The sequence below is a fragment of the Phalacrocorax aristotelis genome, chromosome 5 (assembly GCF_949628215.1).
Source record: "Phalacrocorax aristotelis chromosome 5, bGulAri2.1, whole genome shotgun sequence".
Lineage (NCBI taxonomy): Eukaryota > Metazoa > Chordata > Aves > Suliformes > Phalacrocoracidae > Phalacrocorax > Phalacrocorax aristotelis.
The window spans coordinates 2,463,672-2,483,665 of NC_134280.1; the positions used below are offsets into that span (position 1 = coordinate 2,463,672).

At 44.6% G+C, this 19,994-nt stretch overlaps 1 protein-coding gene across 1 annotated transcript; it reads right to left on the minus strand.

Moving 5' to 3' along the window:
- Window positions 1–2,253: 2,253 nt before the first annotated feature.
- Window positions 2,254–16,338, minus strand: TNFAIP6 (TNF alpha induced protein 6). Its single transcript, XM_075092741.1, has 6 exons — window positions 15,658–16,338; window positions 9,499–9,636; window positions 7,993–8,154; window positions 5,618–5,846; window positions 4,519–4,559; window positions 2,254–3,803 (listed from the first exon to the last, which is right to left on the minus strand). The coding sequence occupies exons 1-6, from the start codon at window positions 15,749–15,751 to the stop codon at window positions 3,640–3,642; spliced, it is 828 nt and encodes a 275-aa protein (XP_074948842.1). The 5' UTR covers window positions 15,752–16,338; the 3' UTR covers window positions 2,254–3,639.
- Window positions 16,339–19,994: the final 3,656 nt, after the last annotated feature.

Below are 19,994 nucleotides of genomic sequence, written 5' to 3' on the forward strand. Positions count from 1 at the left end.
CCGGGCTGCGCCGGCCCAGCCAATAGGAAGGCGGGAGAGGCGGGGCCGGCGGTCGAGCCGGAGAACATCGAGCGGCACCACGCGTTTTCTCCGCGCGGGCGGAGCGCGGAGCGATGGATACCTTCCCGCGCCCGGCGGGCACCGCCCCCCGGCGGGCTCCGCCCCCCGCCGCTGATTGGTCTGTGTCTCGCCTCAGGCGGTGCCGGCGCCGGCGAGTCCGCGGCGGTGGAGCCCATCAGCGCTGACCGTGTGTCTGTGGCTGGGAAACGGGCTGCTCGGCGGGCACACGGGAGCTCCGGCTCCACTGGGACCTGCCTGTGTAAACCCGGAATCCCTTAGGGCCCGATATTGTGGGTCTTAGAATCATAGAATCATTAAGGTTGGAAAAGACCTCTAGGATCATCAAGTCCAACCCCCAACCCAACACCACCATGTCTCCTAAACCATGTCCCCAAGTGCCACCTCTACAGTGTTTTTGAGCACCCGCAGGGACAGTGACTCCCCCACCTCTCTGGGCAGCCTGTGCCAGGGCCTGACCACTCTGGCAGGGAAGACATTTCCCCTGATATCCAACCTAAACCTCCCCTGATGCAGCTTGAGGCCGTTCCCTCTCGTCCTGTCACTGGTGACTTGGGAGCAGAGACCAGCCCCCCCCTCACTCCAGCCCCTCTCAGGCAGCTGCAGAGAGCGAGAAGGGCTCCCCTCAGCCCCCTCTTCTCCAAGCTAAACCCCCCCAGCCCCCTCAGCCGCCCCCCAGCACACTTGTGCTCCAGACCCTGCCCCAGCCCCGCTGCCCTTCTCTGGACACGCTCCAGCCCCTCAAGGCCCTTCTTGTCCCGAGGGGCCCAAACCTGAGCCCAGCATTCAAGGTGGGGCCTCCCCAGGGCCAAGCACAGGGGCCCCATCCCTGCCCGGCTCCTGCTGGCCACACCAGTGCTGACACAAGCCTGGGGGCTGGTGGCCTCCTTGGCCACCCGGGCACTGCTGGCTCATGCCCAGCCGGCTGTCAGCCAGCACCCCCAGGGCCTTCTCCGCCGGGCACTTCCCAGCCCCTCTGCCCCAGGCCTGGAGTGTTGCCTGGGGTTGGTGTGACCCAAGGGCAGGACCTGGCCCTTGGCCTTGTTAAACCTCACACAGCTGGCCTCGGCCCATTGATTCAGCCTGTCCCGGTCCCTCTGCAGAGCCTTCCTGCCCTCGATCCGATCAACACTCCCACCCAACTTGGTGTCATCTGCAAACTGACTGAGGGTGCACTTGATCCCCTCATCCAGAGCTGGCCCCAACACTGAGCCCTGGGGAACCCCACTCGTGACTGGCTGCCAACTGGGTTTAGCTCCATCACCACAACTCTCTGGGCTCGCCCATCCAGCCAGTTTTTACACAGCGAAGAGTACGCCTGTCCAAGCCATGAGCTGCCAGCTTCTCTAGGAGGATGCTGTGGGAGACAGTGTCAAAGGTGTTGCTAAAGTCCAGGCAGACACATCCACAGCCTTTCCCTCATCCACTAGGCGGGTCCCTGGTCACGCTGTGGAATGTGTAGCCCCACAGCCATTTCTAGAGGGTTTTTTTTGATGGCCATTTAATCAAGGGTCCCCCAGTAGGTGCGGGATTTCCAAATGGTGAGCAAAAGTGAGTGCAACAGGAAGCACCCAGGGTGTTCGCCCCCCGCCATGGCTGTAGCACCAAGTGCTGCCCAACATCCACCACCATCATCTCCAGGTGGAACAACGTTAGCACTTAGCTGTGCACTGTATATCTCATCTCATGGTAAAGCCACTGAGAGGGTACGAGTGACGGATGTGTGAATACATCAGGGCGTATGTGGGTGTAATATGAAATAATGGCACTGGCAGCAAATCCGAAGTGCAGATAAACCCATTTCTCAGGGGCAGACATAGGCCTGAGCAGTAGCGTTAATGGTAGGGTCTTTCTTTCTTAGTGACCTGCAGGGCCTCTTAGTGGTGTTGGAGATGCTTAGCAGGAGTGCCTGTTCTGGAAAGAAGCTCTTGCCAAACAGTGTCACCCTCTGGCTCTGTGGGGGTTTCCAGACAGGCAGATATTTCTGTGCGCCCCTTGGTTCAAGACCTGTTGCCTCTCAATTAAAGAGAAAACAACAACAACAAAAAAGAAACCCAAACCAACAAAAAGCCACTCTAGGTCATAAACAAAATGGTAACAATTGTCTTAATGTGTTTTTCCTTATTAAAAAACACTTTTGCCGATCCTGGAGAACTGGATTGACATTTTATACATAACAGGAGGATGTAAGCAGGTTTATTCAAACCACCAGGTGGCAGGATTAAAAAGCACCAGGAGATTTTAGGTGCAGCTTGATCCCACTGAACCTAATGACACGAACCTTTGTTTCCTAGCGCGCGCTCCCATGAAGCACGAATAAAGTGTTGGAACTGACAGGGAGAGAAGCTGCAGTGCTAGGTGCAAGATTGTTCTCCAGTATAGCCAGGAAGCAGGATTATATTCCCAGTGAAATTACAACAATAAAATTTCAAAGATTAAATAAAGAACTGAGAATTAGAATAAACAAAGCAAAGATGGGTCTGATTAGCTTAAGATTCTTCTCTTGTGCAGAATTCTTTCTGAGGAATTCACAATGCTCCAAGCAAGAAAATAATTCACAGGAAGATTCTCATGGGGCATTAGACTTCAGCAGATCTGGGGTCAGGAAAATATGCAGAGCGAAAGAAAGGAACTCTTAAAACTTATTTACTGCTTTAAATCAAGGAAAATGTTTCAAAGCCTGAAAAGTTCTCAGGAAATAAAAATAATTTCTTGGAAACTCAACACGATTAAAACAGAGGTAGCTTTAATGCTGCTTCAGACTGAGGAATTTAAACTGAAGTTAAAAACATACGGAGAATGACTTATGTTCATCAATTCAAAATAGTACAGTCTTCTTAAAACCCGTGTAAACAACATAGAGCATCTCACCAGCACCTTCTGAATGGATTTGCTGGTACTCGGTTAGCAATTTCTTTTGGTGCTTCATCTCACCAGCTTTATTACCATGGCCCAGTCTTTCATTTCATTCCCTACTAAGTGAAACCAGAGAAGTGAAAGGACTTGAACATCTTTTCTCTGCATGAGGAAACCCTGGCAAAATTCACTGAGTAGTTTCTGATTCATCTGACAACAAAATTATGATGATAATATCATTGATTCTGTGCTGTCCATGCTGCTTGCCAGTCTTCTGACTTCAGACAATTACATGGGTGGCACTAGGCCACCCACAAGATAAATTTCTGTATCTTTAGAATAAGCTTACTCTGCAGGAAAATAAGGATAGCATATTAAATTTAAAAATAATTGAAATGGCCACACCAAAAGTTTGTTCAAATGATGCAAGAAATGAGGAGAAGGACCAGTTTATATAGAAAAATAATTTTTAAATCTTTGGTAACAATGAATTCTTCAGATTTTTTACAGTACTTGTAACCTAAAAGTAGTCTGTATTCATGTAAGTATATTTTATAATTTATTTCCTAGTATACTCTATTAACAAAACTTACATAAAATCAGGACATAAAAAGTTAGAAAGATATGGAGAAAATGTCTGAAGAAACACGTATCTGAACGGGGTTCTAAAACATGTTTCTGAATGAGTGTATCTCATTACTCTGCTCACATAATACCAAATTTTCCAGATAAGAAGTTTGGTTTAGCTTGGGATGTTGTATTCTTCCCGTCACTCGGCTTTGAAGGCATGTCCATAGTAACATATCTAATCTGAAAACCACCGGCAGTCACTGAAGCATCTGTCAAAAACTTTAAGGTCATAACATTGCCTGGGATAAGAGAAAGGAAAACAAAGGTTACGTTTTTGGGTGGCATACAAATGTGATATTTCAGAGTTATTTTAAAAGTGCTCTTTCTTGCTTGCTTCTGAGATCTTTAGAGCAATCCACCTGCATCAGGGGAGGTTTAGGTTGGATATTAGGAATAGTTTCTTCACTGCAAGAGCGGTCAGGCCCTGGCACAGGCTGCCCAGAGAGGTGGGGGAGTCACCAGCCCTGGGGGGGTTCAAAACCCGTGCAGACGTGGCACTTGGGGACATGGTTTAGGAGGCCTGGGGGTGTTGGGTTGGGGGTTGGACTTGATGATCCTAGAGGTCTTTTCCAACATCAACGATTCTATGATTCTATGAGTAAAATTGGTGCGTGAAGGTTGTGTGCGTAGGTAGGGCTCGGTCACTGATTACAGGGCTGCTGTACGAAGTAGCCTGTGTGAAAACTCCTTACGTGTGCAGGTGTACTACCTCCGTGAGGCAGCAGGATGCACCCTGGTTATCTTCTAACTAGACTTCTTTTCTTTTACCTTGATTTAGAAGGAACTGCATTGATGAAGGAGCATGCTGGCAGTTTTGAATAGCAGTTTATGACTTGCTGGCCACGAGGCAGGGACTGTGTCTGGACACCTTTACCGGATATTATTAGAAAGTAGGGACAACAGGTGACTTTGGCTGAATTTTTGTTTTTACCATAAAGAGTGCAACTATATTACCTGTGCTAATGATATCGTCCGGCAACTCATCTCCACAAAACCTGGAAAAAAAGTATAAATGGTCATGACTAAACGACCCAGCAAATATGCCATACCTACACTGAGCGGTGGCTCCCGGGCTGTACTCTCCTTTGGAGCTGTGGCTCATGGGGCTGAACTGGTTATAGGTATTCAGTCTACGTAATTCTCCTCTATATGTTAAAGCAATTGCCTAAAAGATTCTTGTCATTATCTTCTAGTAAGGTTTAGGGGAGGGAAAAATGCAGGAAACATTTTTCTATATATGCAGGAAGTAAATGATGCAAAACAAGAAAAAGCAATTTAACACAGGGTTAAGGAAAAGAACAATGGCCCAAGACTAAGAAAGGGAGAACACTGTCAAGAAAAACATTTCAAATGATCTGTAAAGGCAAAACAAATGCACTATATCCTTGCTTTGCTACACGTGATTTGTAGAGAGGATGTGAAAAGTGGCAGGAATTGGGGAGTGGTTTTTATCACTTTATCTGGTTTATTTTTCACTCTGGAAAACTGAGGTACTTCATCCCAAAATACGAATGCTAAAGGACAAGAGAAAATATGACATCAAAGAAAAAAACAAAGTGAGAATTAAGCAAAGAGGGAAACTAAATCTAGTAAGAGAAGTGATGTATAACACCTGTCTAATATTGTTAGAAAAGGTTTTACTTCTGTAGCAAATAGTAACTTAAATACATTTTTACTAACAGTTTAACACCTCACCTCCCTCCTTTCAATTAAAGCAAATACAAAATACTGTTTGAGATTGCTTGGAGTTCCTCCTGTAAAATGAAGAGAATTAAGATAAGCAGCTAACTAAAAAGCCTTGCAGCTTGCTTTCATGCAATTTACCAAGGCAGAAAAGGGCAAAGCGCAATTCTCTGCCACTCTTTACAGGCCTGTGTTAATGACAGCGAAGTAAATTGCCAGGAAAGATAAGTCAGGTACCATTGGTACAAGTATTACGGGCGTATCAGAGGTGCTAATTGGGTAAGGTAATACAGTGTTCTTCTGCAGTACTGTTCTGGGGAAAAAATTACATCATTTGATTATTTGCATATTAAAGCTGGAATTGCTTTACCTGCCCACAAAGCCATTGATATCATCATAGCTGTCGTAGACTTCCAAGAAATCAGCCATACAAGCAATGTCGTCTTCAACATCAAACTCTAGAAACTGTAGGTGAATACGTTGTCCATACTTTACTCTAATATGCCAGTAGCAAATTTGATCATTTTCATACTCATTTGGGTAGCCTGGTGACTTAAAAACGTGTTTCGAATCTGTGAAGACTCCACCACATTCTTTTCCTAAGAGAAAAAGAAGAACATTAGAGTTGAAGTATTCATTCTGGATGTTGCTGTGGTTTAAATCTTTGTGCACTTTGACCCAGCATATCAGTAGAAAATCACATAGGAACACCCAGCGTGACAGAACTTCTCATATGTTTAAGCACTCAGCATTCACAAGAAGAGCCAGTCATTCTTAGCTTCTGGGAGCAGTTATTTTGGAAACAAGAGGTATGATCCAAAACTCACTAAATTCAGAGGGAAAGCTTTCATTGACTTCAGTGGACCTTGGGCCAGAGCTAAGTGTTTTATGTAAAAGGCATTTGGGGTTTCTGGCAATGTCAGACTCTAAGCTTTACAGCTGTACTTGCAAGTCATCCTGGCATTCAGTTTCATCCTTTCTTCTTCAAAAACCTCTTGAAAGTGTGTCTGCTACAAAAAAACTTTAAAAGGCCAGTGATCGCATACATCGCGCCGTACTCCCGTTACTGCTGCAGCTCTTCACTCCCTTTGGAACGTCTCCTTTGGGACGAAAACCACTCGTTCCGGTTTGACTCAGTGGCCATTTGAACTTTAGCAGCTCCCTGACAGTGGGACCAACCAATTTGGGGACCTCACACTGCCTGATGAGGATTTGTTGTAGTTCCCCAAATTCAGACCTGGGGGAGGGGGAGGTACTTTCTAAGGGTGATTCAGGGCACGTGAGTTAGGGACCTTAAGCTGGATAGTCCGATTAACCCTCTTAGTCTGTACGCTGTCAGCAAGTCCTGTACTTTTCAGCTCCAGATCATTGCTAGGTGGGATGTACGTTTCAAACATGCGAACAACTCCACTCCTGACACCTTTAGCATCCTAGAGAAGAGCACAGGCTCCCTGCAGTCAGAGATTTGTTGTTGTTCCCCCAGGCTGCTTTTCTCCACCTGCAAACAGACAACTTGCCAGGCTTTGTAGCAGACTGTCCATCAAGGGTGAGTATATATCCTTTCAATGGGAGAGCCTCAAGCCAGCTGCTGAGTGTTGGCAGTTCTGGTTTCCCTTTGTCGTCTAACGAAACAGTGCATTTGGAAAATAACTACCTCTCTTCCCGGAGGAGAAGGCTGACAAAGGAGAATGTCAGGCTGCCAGTTTACATGTGGTAATAATGAACGCAGTAGTCTCTCTTACAGTTCTCCTTGTATGCTGAACATCTGTGAACGTCCCCCACCCCACAGAGCTATTTGATTAACAACTGCCCAGCTAACATAAACAAGCTCAAGCCCCGTGAGCACAAGCAAAATGTGCACAGCTGTACAGACGTCATGGACAACTCCAACTTCTGGCTCTGCCAGGCAGGGTAGTACGCTTGGAGTAGTAGGGTAGCCAAGCACTGCACAAAGTTAAGCTTTGCTTTTCTTGTTGGTGCCTACTTTTTCTGTCTTCCCTGCTATATGAAGCGGTATCAAGCTAAACTGAAACAGTGGCCACATCAGTATTTCAGTCATCTGCGCTGTATTGACTGGAGGGGGATGGAGAGATGTTCCATATCTGGTGAAGCCTTGACAGTCGTGTTTGAGTCGTGCCTCCAGACCTGCTTTGGAGATCCACTTTTCTTCACCTAGTTACACGCGCACACAGAAACACACACAAGGCATTGCCGGCAGCTGAAACTGTCAGGTATTTCAGTCCCAGGCACGGCATGCATTTTTAAAGTTGTTCTATCTCAGGCACAAGAGAGAAGGAATAAGGGTTAACCCTAAGTTTAGCCTGTTTACAGGCAAAATATCTGGGAAATGGTTTCCATGTTAAACACCTCAGATTAGTTATTTAAATAAAAACGCTCTTATACAAAACAAGACATTTGCACATCACGTTGGAAATATTACTTACCTCTTTAATCAACAACAGCATATCATTACATTTTTAGTTCCTGCAAGGACTTTGCTTAGGCCCAGGTATACATGGTACTGAGCTCTGAGCAGCCAGATCAGCTATAGGTAACGGTAGAGGGGCCTTGGTGCACAGCTCCAAATAAATTTGCGTCAATACGTGCCCCTCCCTGTTCTCAGACAGTATATTTATGGTAGTGAAGCTACCTCGTTCAGAGCCTGGGTGCCTTTGTGCAGCCAGGGAGCATGGCGCTTAGGCATCATCTTAGACCCAAAGAGCAATGGGTCATTTTTAAACGCACCGTTAGGGTTGTAGCAGTAGGCATCCCATCTCTCGCTTCTGTTGAGGCGAATCCCGTAGTCAACAATACCGGTTTTTCCGAAGCCACAGTTGGCCCCAGCTTTTACTATGGGATAACCAACTCTGCCCTTTGCCATCCAGCCAGCAGCACACACGTGGAAACCTGCAACAGGGAGAAAATGAGACGTGGATGTGATAAATTGATCCCAGGCAAGAAACTCTGCTTTTTATTCAAGTAAGTAAAGCTTTACTCAAGCTGATCAATGACTTGCATGTAATTGGCCTAAAAGAAATTGAACTACAGGAAAGAACAGTACTTTGAGAGGATAATTTTAAACACAGAATATAACATTGCATCGTGCTCTCCACAACATCATTATTGGTTCTTCATCTGAAAACAAAAATCAAATGCAGATGGACTATGTAGTTTCCTGGGTAGTGAGTCTTAAGTGCTGTACCAGCATTTGTAATCCAATTATATATTGGATGAGTTATGGAAGTGTGTTCTTTGTTTCCCTTTTGAAGCCATACAAATTTACTCAATCATATCTCAGGGGTTTGCAGCATTAAGTTCTGAGAATGAATAAAATACTACACACAAAAGACAGCTAGGAAAACAAAGTATTTACTTAAAATACTTTCAATTTAAATTTAAATACCTGAAATGCCGCAAGTATCTCTTGCTAAACAAAAAGATCCTGTTAATGCATTTTGTGGCTGAGAACTTAAAAACAATAGCCAAAGAATGCAATGTTATTCACTGTCTGGTAGAGACCAATTCAATGTTTTCACCAGACGAACTGGAACATATTTGTGGCGTCCCTGGACTATGAGCTACTCAGAAGAGACAAAAGTACCCTTTTTGCATGTGTGCTGGTGCCGAGAGCCAGCTTCTGACTCAACGGCCTAGCCTGCAAATTTCTGGAGTGGAGGATATTTTCAATTGTTTGCCTAACGCTCTGAATGAATTAATAATTTCTTACTAGGAATCAAATAGAGATACAGTGCAGCCCTCACTCAGCTCTGCTTTTCACTCCGAGCACACCACTCGCTCCCTCTCAGAGAAAACGTGGCTGGACTATACATGGAAACATCTTTGACCGATGATATGAAAAATAGCTAAGCACATTTACTATAGAAGCTCCCTGGGGATAAGGGCCTTCCGCTGCAGCCCCCAGCAGCCCCCAGGTGCTGGAGCTGAGGAGGTACTGCTGCTTCCCAGCTCAGCCAGATGGCTCTCCACTAGGTGTTGCTGGTTCTGGGACTGTGCTGCAGCCAGAGCTCAGGGGGATGCCTAGCGCTGCGTGCAGATGTTATCCCTGACAGCTCTGTAGGTAGCGCAGTCATGCTCTGTGACGGAGGGGGGAAATCGCATGCAACTTGGGCAAAAATCCAGAGTGTTTACAAGTCTCTCGCTCCCAGAGTTCCTAACGTTCTTGAAAACACAAGACTGGCAACATTACGAATGAGTGATGTGAGAAGCAAATAGCCATGATTTTTATCGAACCTATTTTTCTTGCCGCCTCCAGCTGCTGATACGTGGCTAGATGTCCTCCCTCGTATTCACAGACTGCTTTTGCTTCCGCATAGGTGAGCTGGTACTTCCCAGAGCGTGACTCCCTGTGATACACTCCAGCTGCTCGTTCTGTGGGACCAAAGCAAGAAACCATTTCAGTATTGTGTCTCAGCTGGCCCACCTTCCGGGGAGCTCTCATCACCTCCAGCAGTTTCCCCAAGACCGGCACTTTGGGCTACTGTCCAGGTGAGAAGAGAAACAAAATGTTCAGCTAGTAGCTGTGCCACTTGGAAAGCGTCAGGAAAATATGTCCCTCCCAACCCAAAGGCATGTTTTTGCAACCCAAAGGTATGTTTTTGTTTGGGAGAAGTTTTGAACAACAGAGCTAGTCAGAGCTGGGTGAGTTTTTGAACAACAGAAAATCAACAAATGCAGGGAAGGACTCCCCTAGGACCACTCAGGAGGCAGTAGTTACGGGAACGATCGGCTGGTGTCAGCATCACTAGTTCTGTGTATCGTATCTGGCTCAGGGGAAGCTCCGTCTGGATTGCTATCACAGCATACTTTTGGATCTAACTCTAAGTGCCTTTGTAAGATGAATCAGAGCGTTGTTTTGACTCTCCAAGGAGGTTAAATCAGAGCTACTTGGATAGAGGAGAGGCAGAAATTAAAGGGAATAAAAATGTGAAATAAAAATATCTGAGCTTGTGTCACAAAGGGCAGGACCAGAACAATTGCTGGCTGACATTTTTGCTGCACAGAAAATTAATGCACTTTCTTAATATTTTTTTTTCTTTGCTGTTACAAGTACAATATAAAGCAGCTTTCCAGGGAAACCTAGAAACTGGCAGTACTACTACAAGTTTTATAATCTTTTCAGGTTGCACTTGTCTGATGCCATATGTTTGGAAACCTGTCTCAGAACCAATCTGCACATCTAATCTGAACGGCATTTTTGTTTAGTTCTTTCTTATATTTAGTATAATCTGGGAGAAATGTCTGTCTGTAGCAGTCACTGGTCAATGTGACTGAAAAAAGATGCAAAACAGGAAACCTTTTTAACAGTGGCTATTTGTACCACGGGAAAAAAAGAATGTCTTTTCTAGGGACGTCCTTAGAGTTGGTAGTTCTGGCAAGGTTAGGATACTTTTTAAAAAAACCATGGTCACCACTGAATTGTGGTTAGCAATGGTGAGAACCCTTAATAGCTACAGGAGGATGTTTGCCAATGTAGTTTTTGGACCCACGGTCACTGGCCTTGCGCCCAGTGAACTAACCAATATTGCTGACAATAGTCTGAGACAACTGAGAGCCGCTTTCAGCAGCATCGCTGGGAACATCACTGTCGTGGGCACGGGACAACATGCAGTCCGTGGAAAAACCTTTCTGAAGAAGCCAGTGCCATTGCAAAGAAGAGTCACAACAACTAACAGCTGTGGCATAATGGCATGCTGTATTAAAAAAAAAAAATCTATTTTAATTATAAATTATTCATAGAAGTGTTATTTCTAATTCACTCAGTAGTCTGTCATGTCTAACCTGATAAATCCACTCACGGCTTCTTTGCAGTACGATTGCATTGGATTCAGAACATGTGAATTGAAAATCTGAGTACTGCAGAAAATCGCACTGTTGAACCTCACTGCACACTCGGGACAACCTGGAATTGTCGTTACTGATCGCTGCAGCTCACCGGGAAGCGAACTGAAAGGTGAATTGTAAAACACAGACTGTAGTCTTTGGGATCAGCTCAGCTGCCGAGTCAAAGAGTTAAGGGGCCACTGAACTGAAGGTTTGTCACCTCAGCAAAGGTGACCACTCACAGCCAAAGCAAGAGCCGTCTTACACCTTATGGCCGATAATGGTTGCTGGTGACAGCTCTCATCCCTGTGGCAGCCACCTTTGCAAGACCCACCCTGTTCCCTCCGTGCAACTGCTGCTGGATGTACCACCGGGGACCCAGGGGGAATTGCCAACTGTTTGGGCTCATTGCTCTTGGAGCTAAAAACTTGGCATTTTCGGTTGTTCTCCCCACTTTTTCACCTGGCAATATTGCCTTCAACTCTTACCCCTCGAAAAGTATCTACACCGCCTTATTGACACTAAAATGTGTAAGTATGGACAAGCATCGTGTTTTTCAGAATATTGCTGGAAAGATCTGCTCTTCACAGTTTCTGCAAGGGCTGCTCTACCAACAGCAGCGCCACTGAGCCTTCGTGCAACGGCTTGGCGGGTGGTGTTACTCTGCTGAGAGCAATCACCGATCTGTATCTCTGTCATTCCTTTGTAACACGATTAAAGTAGCCTTTGGATAGAGGCACCACGCACATGTACTCCACCAAGCTTTGAGATTTAATGCTGGCTCGGTGTGTCACAGTTTAATTATACAGTATTCCCTAACAGTATATTCTAATTAACTGATCAGATCTTTCAGTGGCATTTTTGCCCCCTCCCTCTTGATTCCATTAGAGGCTGTGCAGAAAGATAAAATGCATCAGCAAAACCAGACCTAGATACTTCTTTTACTTATTACCTCGGTCCGACTGTACTTAGTAATTATTAGTGGATATTTACATATTTATATATCCATTTCTACATATATACACATATTCACAGTCACACATGAACACCCACCCGCACGAGTTGCTATTAGCCTTTACAGAGGTGATGTCATGGCCGTGTAGGTAAACCTGCATGAAATATTGTCTTCACTTGCAAGCACAACTGCACGCTGACCTCTGTAAATGCGTACCCTTCGCGTGCCATGGGGCCAGCGCTACAGAGTACGGCGTGTCCCAGCCTCAGCTGGGCGTCTTCCCTGATGGGGGATTCTGCTTGAAGGCTGCTCTCATTATCTGACCTGCCTGAAGTCACCTCTTCCCGGACAAGAGTGAGAACTTTCAGCAAAATTCTTTCCTTCTTTGCCTGAAAACCTGCGTATTGGGACTGTTCTCTCAGGGATTTCTCCACCCACTTTTCTTCTGTGGCTCTTACTCAAAAGGTCACGGGTTACATGGCTGACAGGACATGTTTCTTCCAACTCATGTTTCTTAAAATCTCTCCTTGAAGTCCAGAGACAGCAGGATCCTGCAAGGACAGTGACCCTCTACTCACCCACAGCAGTAGGAGATGGTACAATGTAGGCAACCTCTTCTTCACAAACACACAAGCATGAAAATTGGCCTAATAAAGTGCCATCAAAATGCATGACACAAATACTAAATGCTAAATAAAAAGAAATATTTACCTTTTAAGCAAAAGATGGCCATGTAGAGTTACTGGCAGGGGCCTCTGCTAACACGCAGGGTCATACGCCGAGTACTCCACCAAATGGGGTAGGTACGGCCCCTACACCGCGCAGACACAGGGTCTGCGAACGGGGCTGAAATTCTGAACACAAAGAGTGCAGCAGCTGTCCTGGCAAACCTACTGCGTGGCACTAAGACCTGGCACTCAAATAAGTGTATGAGCATATCTGGGCAAGACGGCTCCAATCCTCTCATCAGTTTACAATAAACCTTTGGTTATAATGTGCTTGTGTCAAAAATGAGCAACAAAAACATTCCGTTCACAGAAGAAAGACATTGACAGGAAGGTGATGCAGACAGCTGCAGCAGGACTGTGTGCTTACTGCAAAAACAAGAGCTGTTTTGTCACAAGAAAGAAGGTAAAAAGACATGAGCATTTCTGGACCAGCATTAATTGAAGATTTCATATTTGTGCTCATGATTTGTTGAGGAAGAAAGGTAAACTGGAAATTTCCCTTCATTTTCAGTTTGGTCTTGATAGTGCTTGTCAGAAGAAGAGGAGATAAGCAAAGCTTGGATGTCACTGGGCATTCCTAGGTTTTATTCAGGGGAGAGGGGGGTCTTGCCTTTATGCTGGTGCATAGTGAGTATGAGATTGGGGTTACTTGTTTTACTGTTCAAGTTACACTTTTTTTTTTTAAATACCAAGATACATATATTGGATGGCTGTGATTTTGCCAAAGTTTTCTTCATTTATATCTAATGTCACCACTTATATATAATGTCACTGAATTCCATTGGTAATTCAATTAACTGCATTTTGAGGGTTGTTTCAGTAATTTCATTGCTGTAGCTACAGTAGATGGTGCGTTTCTAAAGGAGCTTCAAAAGAGTCATGGGGATAAGAAAGCAGAGTGGTTATTTCCAAGTTGCACACTGTGCTTCCAGATTTTACACGTTTGTTTATTTAGAGCAAGTCATCAGTTTTTACCCCACGGTTTATTTTTATTTACTCTCACGGTAAATGCTAAAGGTGTAGCAAAACATAATTTTATTATGCGTTCCAGTTAACACTCTGTTTCTTCATTTTAAAGAATTAGAAAATTTTTTGTTCAAATTGACTTCAATTCATAGAACTGCCTAAATGATCGCTGTTATCACAAATTCTCATTTATGTTGTGGAAGCCTCTAAAGGCTACATAGAATCACAGAAAGGTTTGAGTTGGAAGGGACCTTTAAAGCCCATCCAGTCCAACCCCCCTGCAGTGAGCAGGGACATCTTCAACTAGATCAGGTTGCTCAGAGCCCCGTCCAGCCTGACCTGGAATGGTTCCAGGGATGGGGCATCGACCACCTCTTGGGGCAACCTGGGCCAGGGTTCCACCACCCTCATAGTAAAAATTTTTTTCCTTATATCCAGTCTAAATCTACCCTCCTTCAGTTTAAAACCAGCTGGTTGCAGCAGTCAGGTGGGTACGCCCATATTTGCAATAAAACACCCAGGACCCATTCTCTGTGCAAGCGGCATGGTGTGTGCCTGGGCTCTCTTCCCCGTCACCAGGGTGTTCTCATCCAGGGATAGTCTGTGGCCCGGCTCTGCCCGGCGCTGCACAGGAGCGCTCTTTAGAAAACCACTGGCTGGCTGAGCGCAGAACTGTGCAGGGAACATGAGCAACCCATCGCAGCCTGAATCAAATTCAACTTCTCTGTCCCTACTGTCAGGGCTCAACACAGCCTCAGCCTTACTTTTATCTTCCCTGTCTCCTTACTGTTATTCCAGACAAGAATAGAAGCTTTGCTTGTTTCTCACACAAACTTCATCTCTGCCATCCTGGTTTTTTTTTTTTTGAATAGCAGCCACTTGAGGTGGTGCATGAAGCTGCCAAGCTGTCCTCCCTTAGAGCTCTCCCCCACCTGAGCACCTTCCGCAACTATGGGACACAGCAGGCATGTTCCAAGTTTCGAAGGAAAGAGAAGTCATTAAAAATGTGCAGTCAAATGGAAAACAATATAGATCTCCTTCTCGTTTGTGTTCCTGCTAGTTTACATGGTCCTCTGAGAAGGGACTGGAGGCACGTGGTTGTGGCACCAGCTAATAAGAGCGTGGCCCTGGTCCCTCATGAAACATCTGGGCACAACAGAAACATGGACCAGCTACAGGAATTCCTAAAATCCTTAAAGAAATACACAGCATTCTAGAGGGGATAAAGGAGTTTGTCAGTATTTGTCTATAAAACGGAGCACTCAGGGTGTGTTTTTGTTTCGCCATCCTTTATGTGACTGTATTCTGAATGTATTTTTCTGTTGTATTGGATAATGATAAAGATCTGTAAAAGAACTCTAAGAGCTATTTAAACTCACTTGAGGTACAAGAAACTACTCCCACAGCATTTTCTGTAGCCCTTTTGAAATCTTCCCTCCACTGTTTAATGATGTGAACAAACCAACGGCCAAAACATATATATTTCCGTACTTTCCTAGAAACCTAGGAAATATTATCACTATTATTTCCAGACCATTTAGTTTCATATGTAGGACCCCAGGCATCTGAAGTACGTTCATGCAGAAAGTAATTCATTCTGTTGGCAAATGCTTCTTCTCACACTCATTTTCCTTCATTAGAAGCAACTGTTATTTAACGCTGTTTTCACTTTACCTCATGCTGTAGGAAAAGGCGTTCAGATGAAATATTCCACAACTACTTTGCACTTCAGGCAAATAGTAAAAATAGTGAGCTCATAAGGACAACGCTTACAGTCACTACTCAGATAAAATGATTGCCAGTTTCAGTGCTAATATTAATGCATGGCTCAATTTGGTATTGCTAGGTGCTCATCTTTACGCTGTTAGACAAACACAGTGACTTTTGCAGCAAAACATTCCCGATTAAATTGTTTCTTACCTAGCCAAATAGAGTTGTGCAGCACTCCGTCCTTGAATCCCCACGCTTCAGCCTTGTTCCACAGCAGGGCAGAAAAGAAAATTAGCGCAATCATCTCTTCCGAACTATAAGGCTGTAAATATTCCCTGTTAAAACACTAAAGGTAACCTCTGCTAGCAGCTGGCGAGATCCTATTGGAACATCTGGTAGCCAGACCTTAAATAGTGCTTTCAGCTGTGAGGTCAGCAAGCCTGCTCCAATTGTGCTTGCTCTAGTATTATTACACAATTAAATGTGATGTCTGCAGTCGTCCATGTGACTCCACTTTTGGCTCTCTTGATTCCCAGTGTGTCCAAGAAACCATTCTATCCCTCACTACTGCAGCACACATGAGCACTTTTCAAGCCAAAGTCTGTTCATTCTTCAGCCCTCACTGTCTTCAAATTCCGCAAAACAATAAAACTAATAACCAGTCTATCTGCCTATAGCGTTTCCAGTCACACCATTTACAGGACCGAAGAGAATCACACATACTACCTCTCGTTCCCGTTTAAATATCCTGTTTTGTGGTACACAATGCGGATTTAATTTCACAGCGACCTAATTAATGAAAAAATTAAACAAGAATATTTTGCATTGGCTATTTGAATTCCATTTCCCTCCATGGAATCTGTAATTGCAAGTCAAACTCCCAGATCAGCATAAAACTGCAAGTGTCAAAAACAGATACTCTTTGTTCAGCAAGTGGGAAGTAAAGCTAAAATCTTCCCCTCCAAACCACAGTTTAAAATCTGATTCATAGCGTGACAGCTGTCTGCTTGTCTTCCCTTCTGGCTGAAAGTGAATGCTGCAGCTGCTCGTTGTGCATGAGTGGGAGATTAGAAAGGGGGGAAGATGAGAGTATGGAAAATGGCCTGGTGCTCCGCACTCCTGAGCAGCCATTGGAAGGCTCTGCTCTCCAGTTCTGATAACATTTGTAACTTCTGAGTCAGGAGCTACCGAAAAAAGATGTGCTAACAACCATGAACACGATCAAATTAAAATAAATGAAAAGGAAAGGGTGGAGGACTCTGTGCCTACTCAAAAATATTTTACATAGATGACTTGTACAAAGGAGGAAGATATTCTTCATCACTCCAGCCTTAACATGATGAATGCCGAGCTACATTGTGTACATGGACACACACGTACTCCTCCCACCTACAACTCGGGCAGTTGCAGAAAGGGAGAGCCTTTCCCCTGCATCAGAGTAGCAAGGCACCTTCCACCAAAATACCCGTGTCTTAGAATCATAGAATCATTAAGGTTGGAAAAGACCCTTAAGATCATCGAGCCCAACTGCTAACCTATCACTGCCGAGTCCACCACTAAACCATATCCTCAAGCACCACGTCTGCCCTTCTTTTAAATACCTCCAGGGATGGAGACTCCACCACCTCCCTGGGCAGCCTGTGCCAATGCCTGACAACCCTTTCGGTGAAGAAGTTTTTCCTAATATCCAACCTAAACTTTCCCTGGGGCAGCTTGAGGCCATTTCCTCTCGTCCTATCGCTTGTTACTAGGGAGAAGACACCGACCCCCCCCTCACTACAACCTCTCCTGACCTGCTGCTCTGCAGCCCTCACTGATGACAGCAAACCTGTTCCTCCAATACAGTTCACCTACGTGTACCTTCCTGCCTCACCCGCTCGAGTCTGAACCTTCAGCGCACAGCAGTAGGTGTACAAGGTATTTATGTGTTCTCGCTCCTGACAGCTCACGTGCATGCCGCCGTCACAGCCTGGCACTGGGACTTCCCACTCAGGTACCCCAAAAAGCTGGCTCCCTCTGGCCAGCCTGGGACATGCACAGGTCAGTGGCTTATTCTCCTCTTCCCTGCCGTGAGCTATCACAGAGTGGGATGCTGGGACCAGGGATATTCCCTCCCAGTTTCTTCTCCACTCTCTGCCGTACTGATTGTCCCACCACACTTTACAGCTCTTCTGCCAGCAAAACACGAAAGCACTCTCGAGACTTGTCTCATTGCACAGAGGTTGGAGCCCTACTGTTTCTTCTTTCTACATTTGAGGACTGCATCTTTATTTGTACTTGTTTTCTACTTTAATGCCTAATAGATAAGAGTCCGCGCTTTTTGAATGTGGCCTAATTCAACATTATTCTGTGAAAGCATGTTGCTAGAAGTCTGTTGCTTTCTAAACATCAATACCCAAGGCGTATCTGAGGTCACCTGGGATATGAGCTGTGAAGACGGCAGTACAGACTTTTGGGGCGGCAGTGAATGGAAGAGACAGTGCTGCGTGCGTTGCTGTGGAGCATTCAGTCCTCGTTAGCTGAAGGAGACCGGCGCTTAGCCTTTGCTGGCTGGGAGTGGTGACATACTCGTAATATCTTCTGGGAACCTAGAAAGTGCAAAGAGGCATGAGGGAAGGAATGGAAACCAAAGGAAAGTGAAAATTCAACAGCTATATCATTCACTGGTAATCTAAAAAGACAAATTACTGATTCGTATGAAGAGAATCCTCTCAGACTGACACTAAGATTTCTCCTTCTGAAAGAAGTATGATGTGGATGCCTTTCTCTGCACAGGTCACCCTTTCCCTCTGCCATTGCATGCAAATTCCTCTGGATGATATTGCAGTGGGAGTTGACAGCTTAATGAGCTTAGACCGGAGCCAGATGTCTATGCCACAGGGAATCGTTCTGTTCTGTGGTAGGCAGGTGCCAATCCCACAAGAACACAAAAATGTGTTAATAGTGACTAACTCATAAAAGCAAGCAGCGCATTCCAGCTTGGAGAGGATTCGTAATAGACTGCTATGCTGAAATTCTTGAGAAAGACACTCATGCAATAATGAATAAAACAATATTTTTTACTGAAGTTAACTGTTAATGGTGAAAGACCTCGCTTAGAAAAAGAGACTTAATAAATAAAGGGCATAAAGTAACAAACAATTCTAATAATGACAGCATCTGACAGCTTCTCTCTCAATTTATACAAGGTCTAATGTCTGCATGAATATATTTATTCAATACGGAGGAAGGATAAGCCCAAAGAAATACAATGGCTTATGAATCATAGACTCACGGAATAACTGAGGCTGTAAGGGATCATGAGAGGTCATCCAGTCCTGAAGTCAGGATTCAGATGTCCACCATAATATCCTCTGAACAATCCCTCAGATGAATAAACTTCATCTATGCTGGACAGTAACAAAAGCTCTACAGGGTTCAGTATGTGTTTTATAGTGAAGAGTCATCGGATATGGCGAATATTTTGATACCTGAGGAAAGAACCTAACGTTTGCTATGGTGTTGCATTAACATTAGACACATGCTCCAGATTCAGCCTAGGCTTAAGCTGGTGCAGCTTGCAGTGGCAATAAAGCAATGCATTCAGCCCTATACATCTGTCTCCTGAGGGAGCTGGAAGGGAATGTTTTCACCTGCAAATCCTGGCAGAACCTCTCACCAACAAGAAGATATTCCATGCCTGTACACGGGCACTTTCAGACATTGATCTGATAGTATTTTCTTAAGTTTTCTTTCAAGTTTTCTACATTTAAATATATCCCAACAAATCTTCTATATTTTTTCTTTTTTGGGGGTGGTGGTGGTGGTGTTTCCTTAACTCTTTCCATTCATATGTATGTTAAGAAATGCTGTTTGAAAGTTATTCTGTGGTTTTGACGAGCGTTCCAAGTGAACACCTAACTTGGTAGTTCTCAAACTGCGGTGTCAAGCCCACAGCGATATAAAACTAATCACAATGGCAGAGAGAAAAACCAATCCAGTATCTTAGTGGATGAACCACTGAGGACGAAGGAATTTGAAAAAAATAACAATAGTGTATGTGGGTCACGAATCACTTTTGCATTAATTTAAATATTAAGCACCTAAACTTTCCATTTTTCTTCTATTTATGAGTGAATGAAAACAGTGAAAATATTTACAGCTTTTGTGTTCTAAGATTACAGTCGGTGATATAGAACATATGACAATTATGTTGTTTATAGCTTTGAGAATGATACCCAGAATGATGTATTTACATGGAAAGGCATGCAGGGAAAGGCCTTTCGTTGGGAGCTTTTTTGCAAGAAACTGTAATCTCATTCAGAAAAAATTGCTTGGTGAACAGTGTAGGAAAAAGGAGTGCAGGGAAAAAGAGAGTGAAACAACTAAAGCTAAGGTCTTCTTAGCAGACAAAATAAAAGAGCTGATATGAATGGGGGAGTATGAGTGCACTGACTGAATTTACGTTGTGGGAAACCTGAGAGTGGAAGAAGAGCTAAAGAAAGGAAGAAGTTAGCCCAACAACAATATCATCCCATCCTACCCCGAGTTAAATTTAGGCTGAAAAG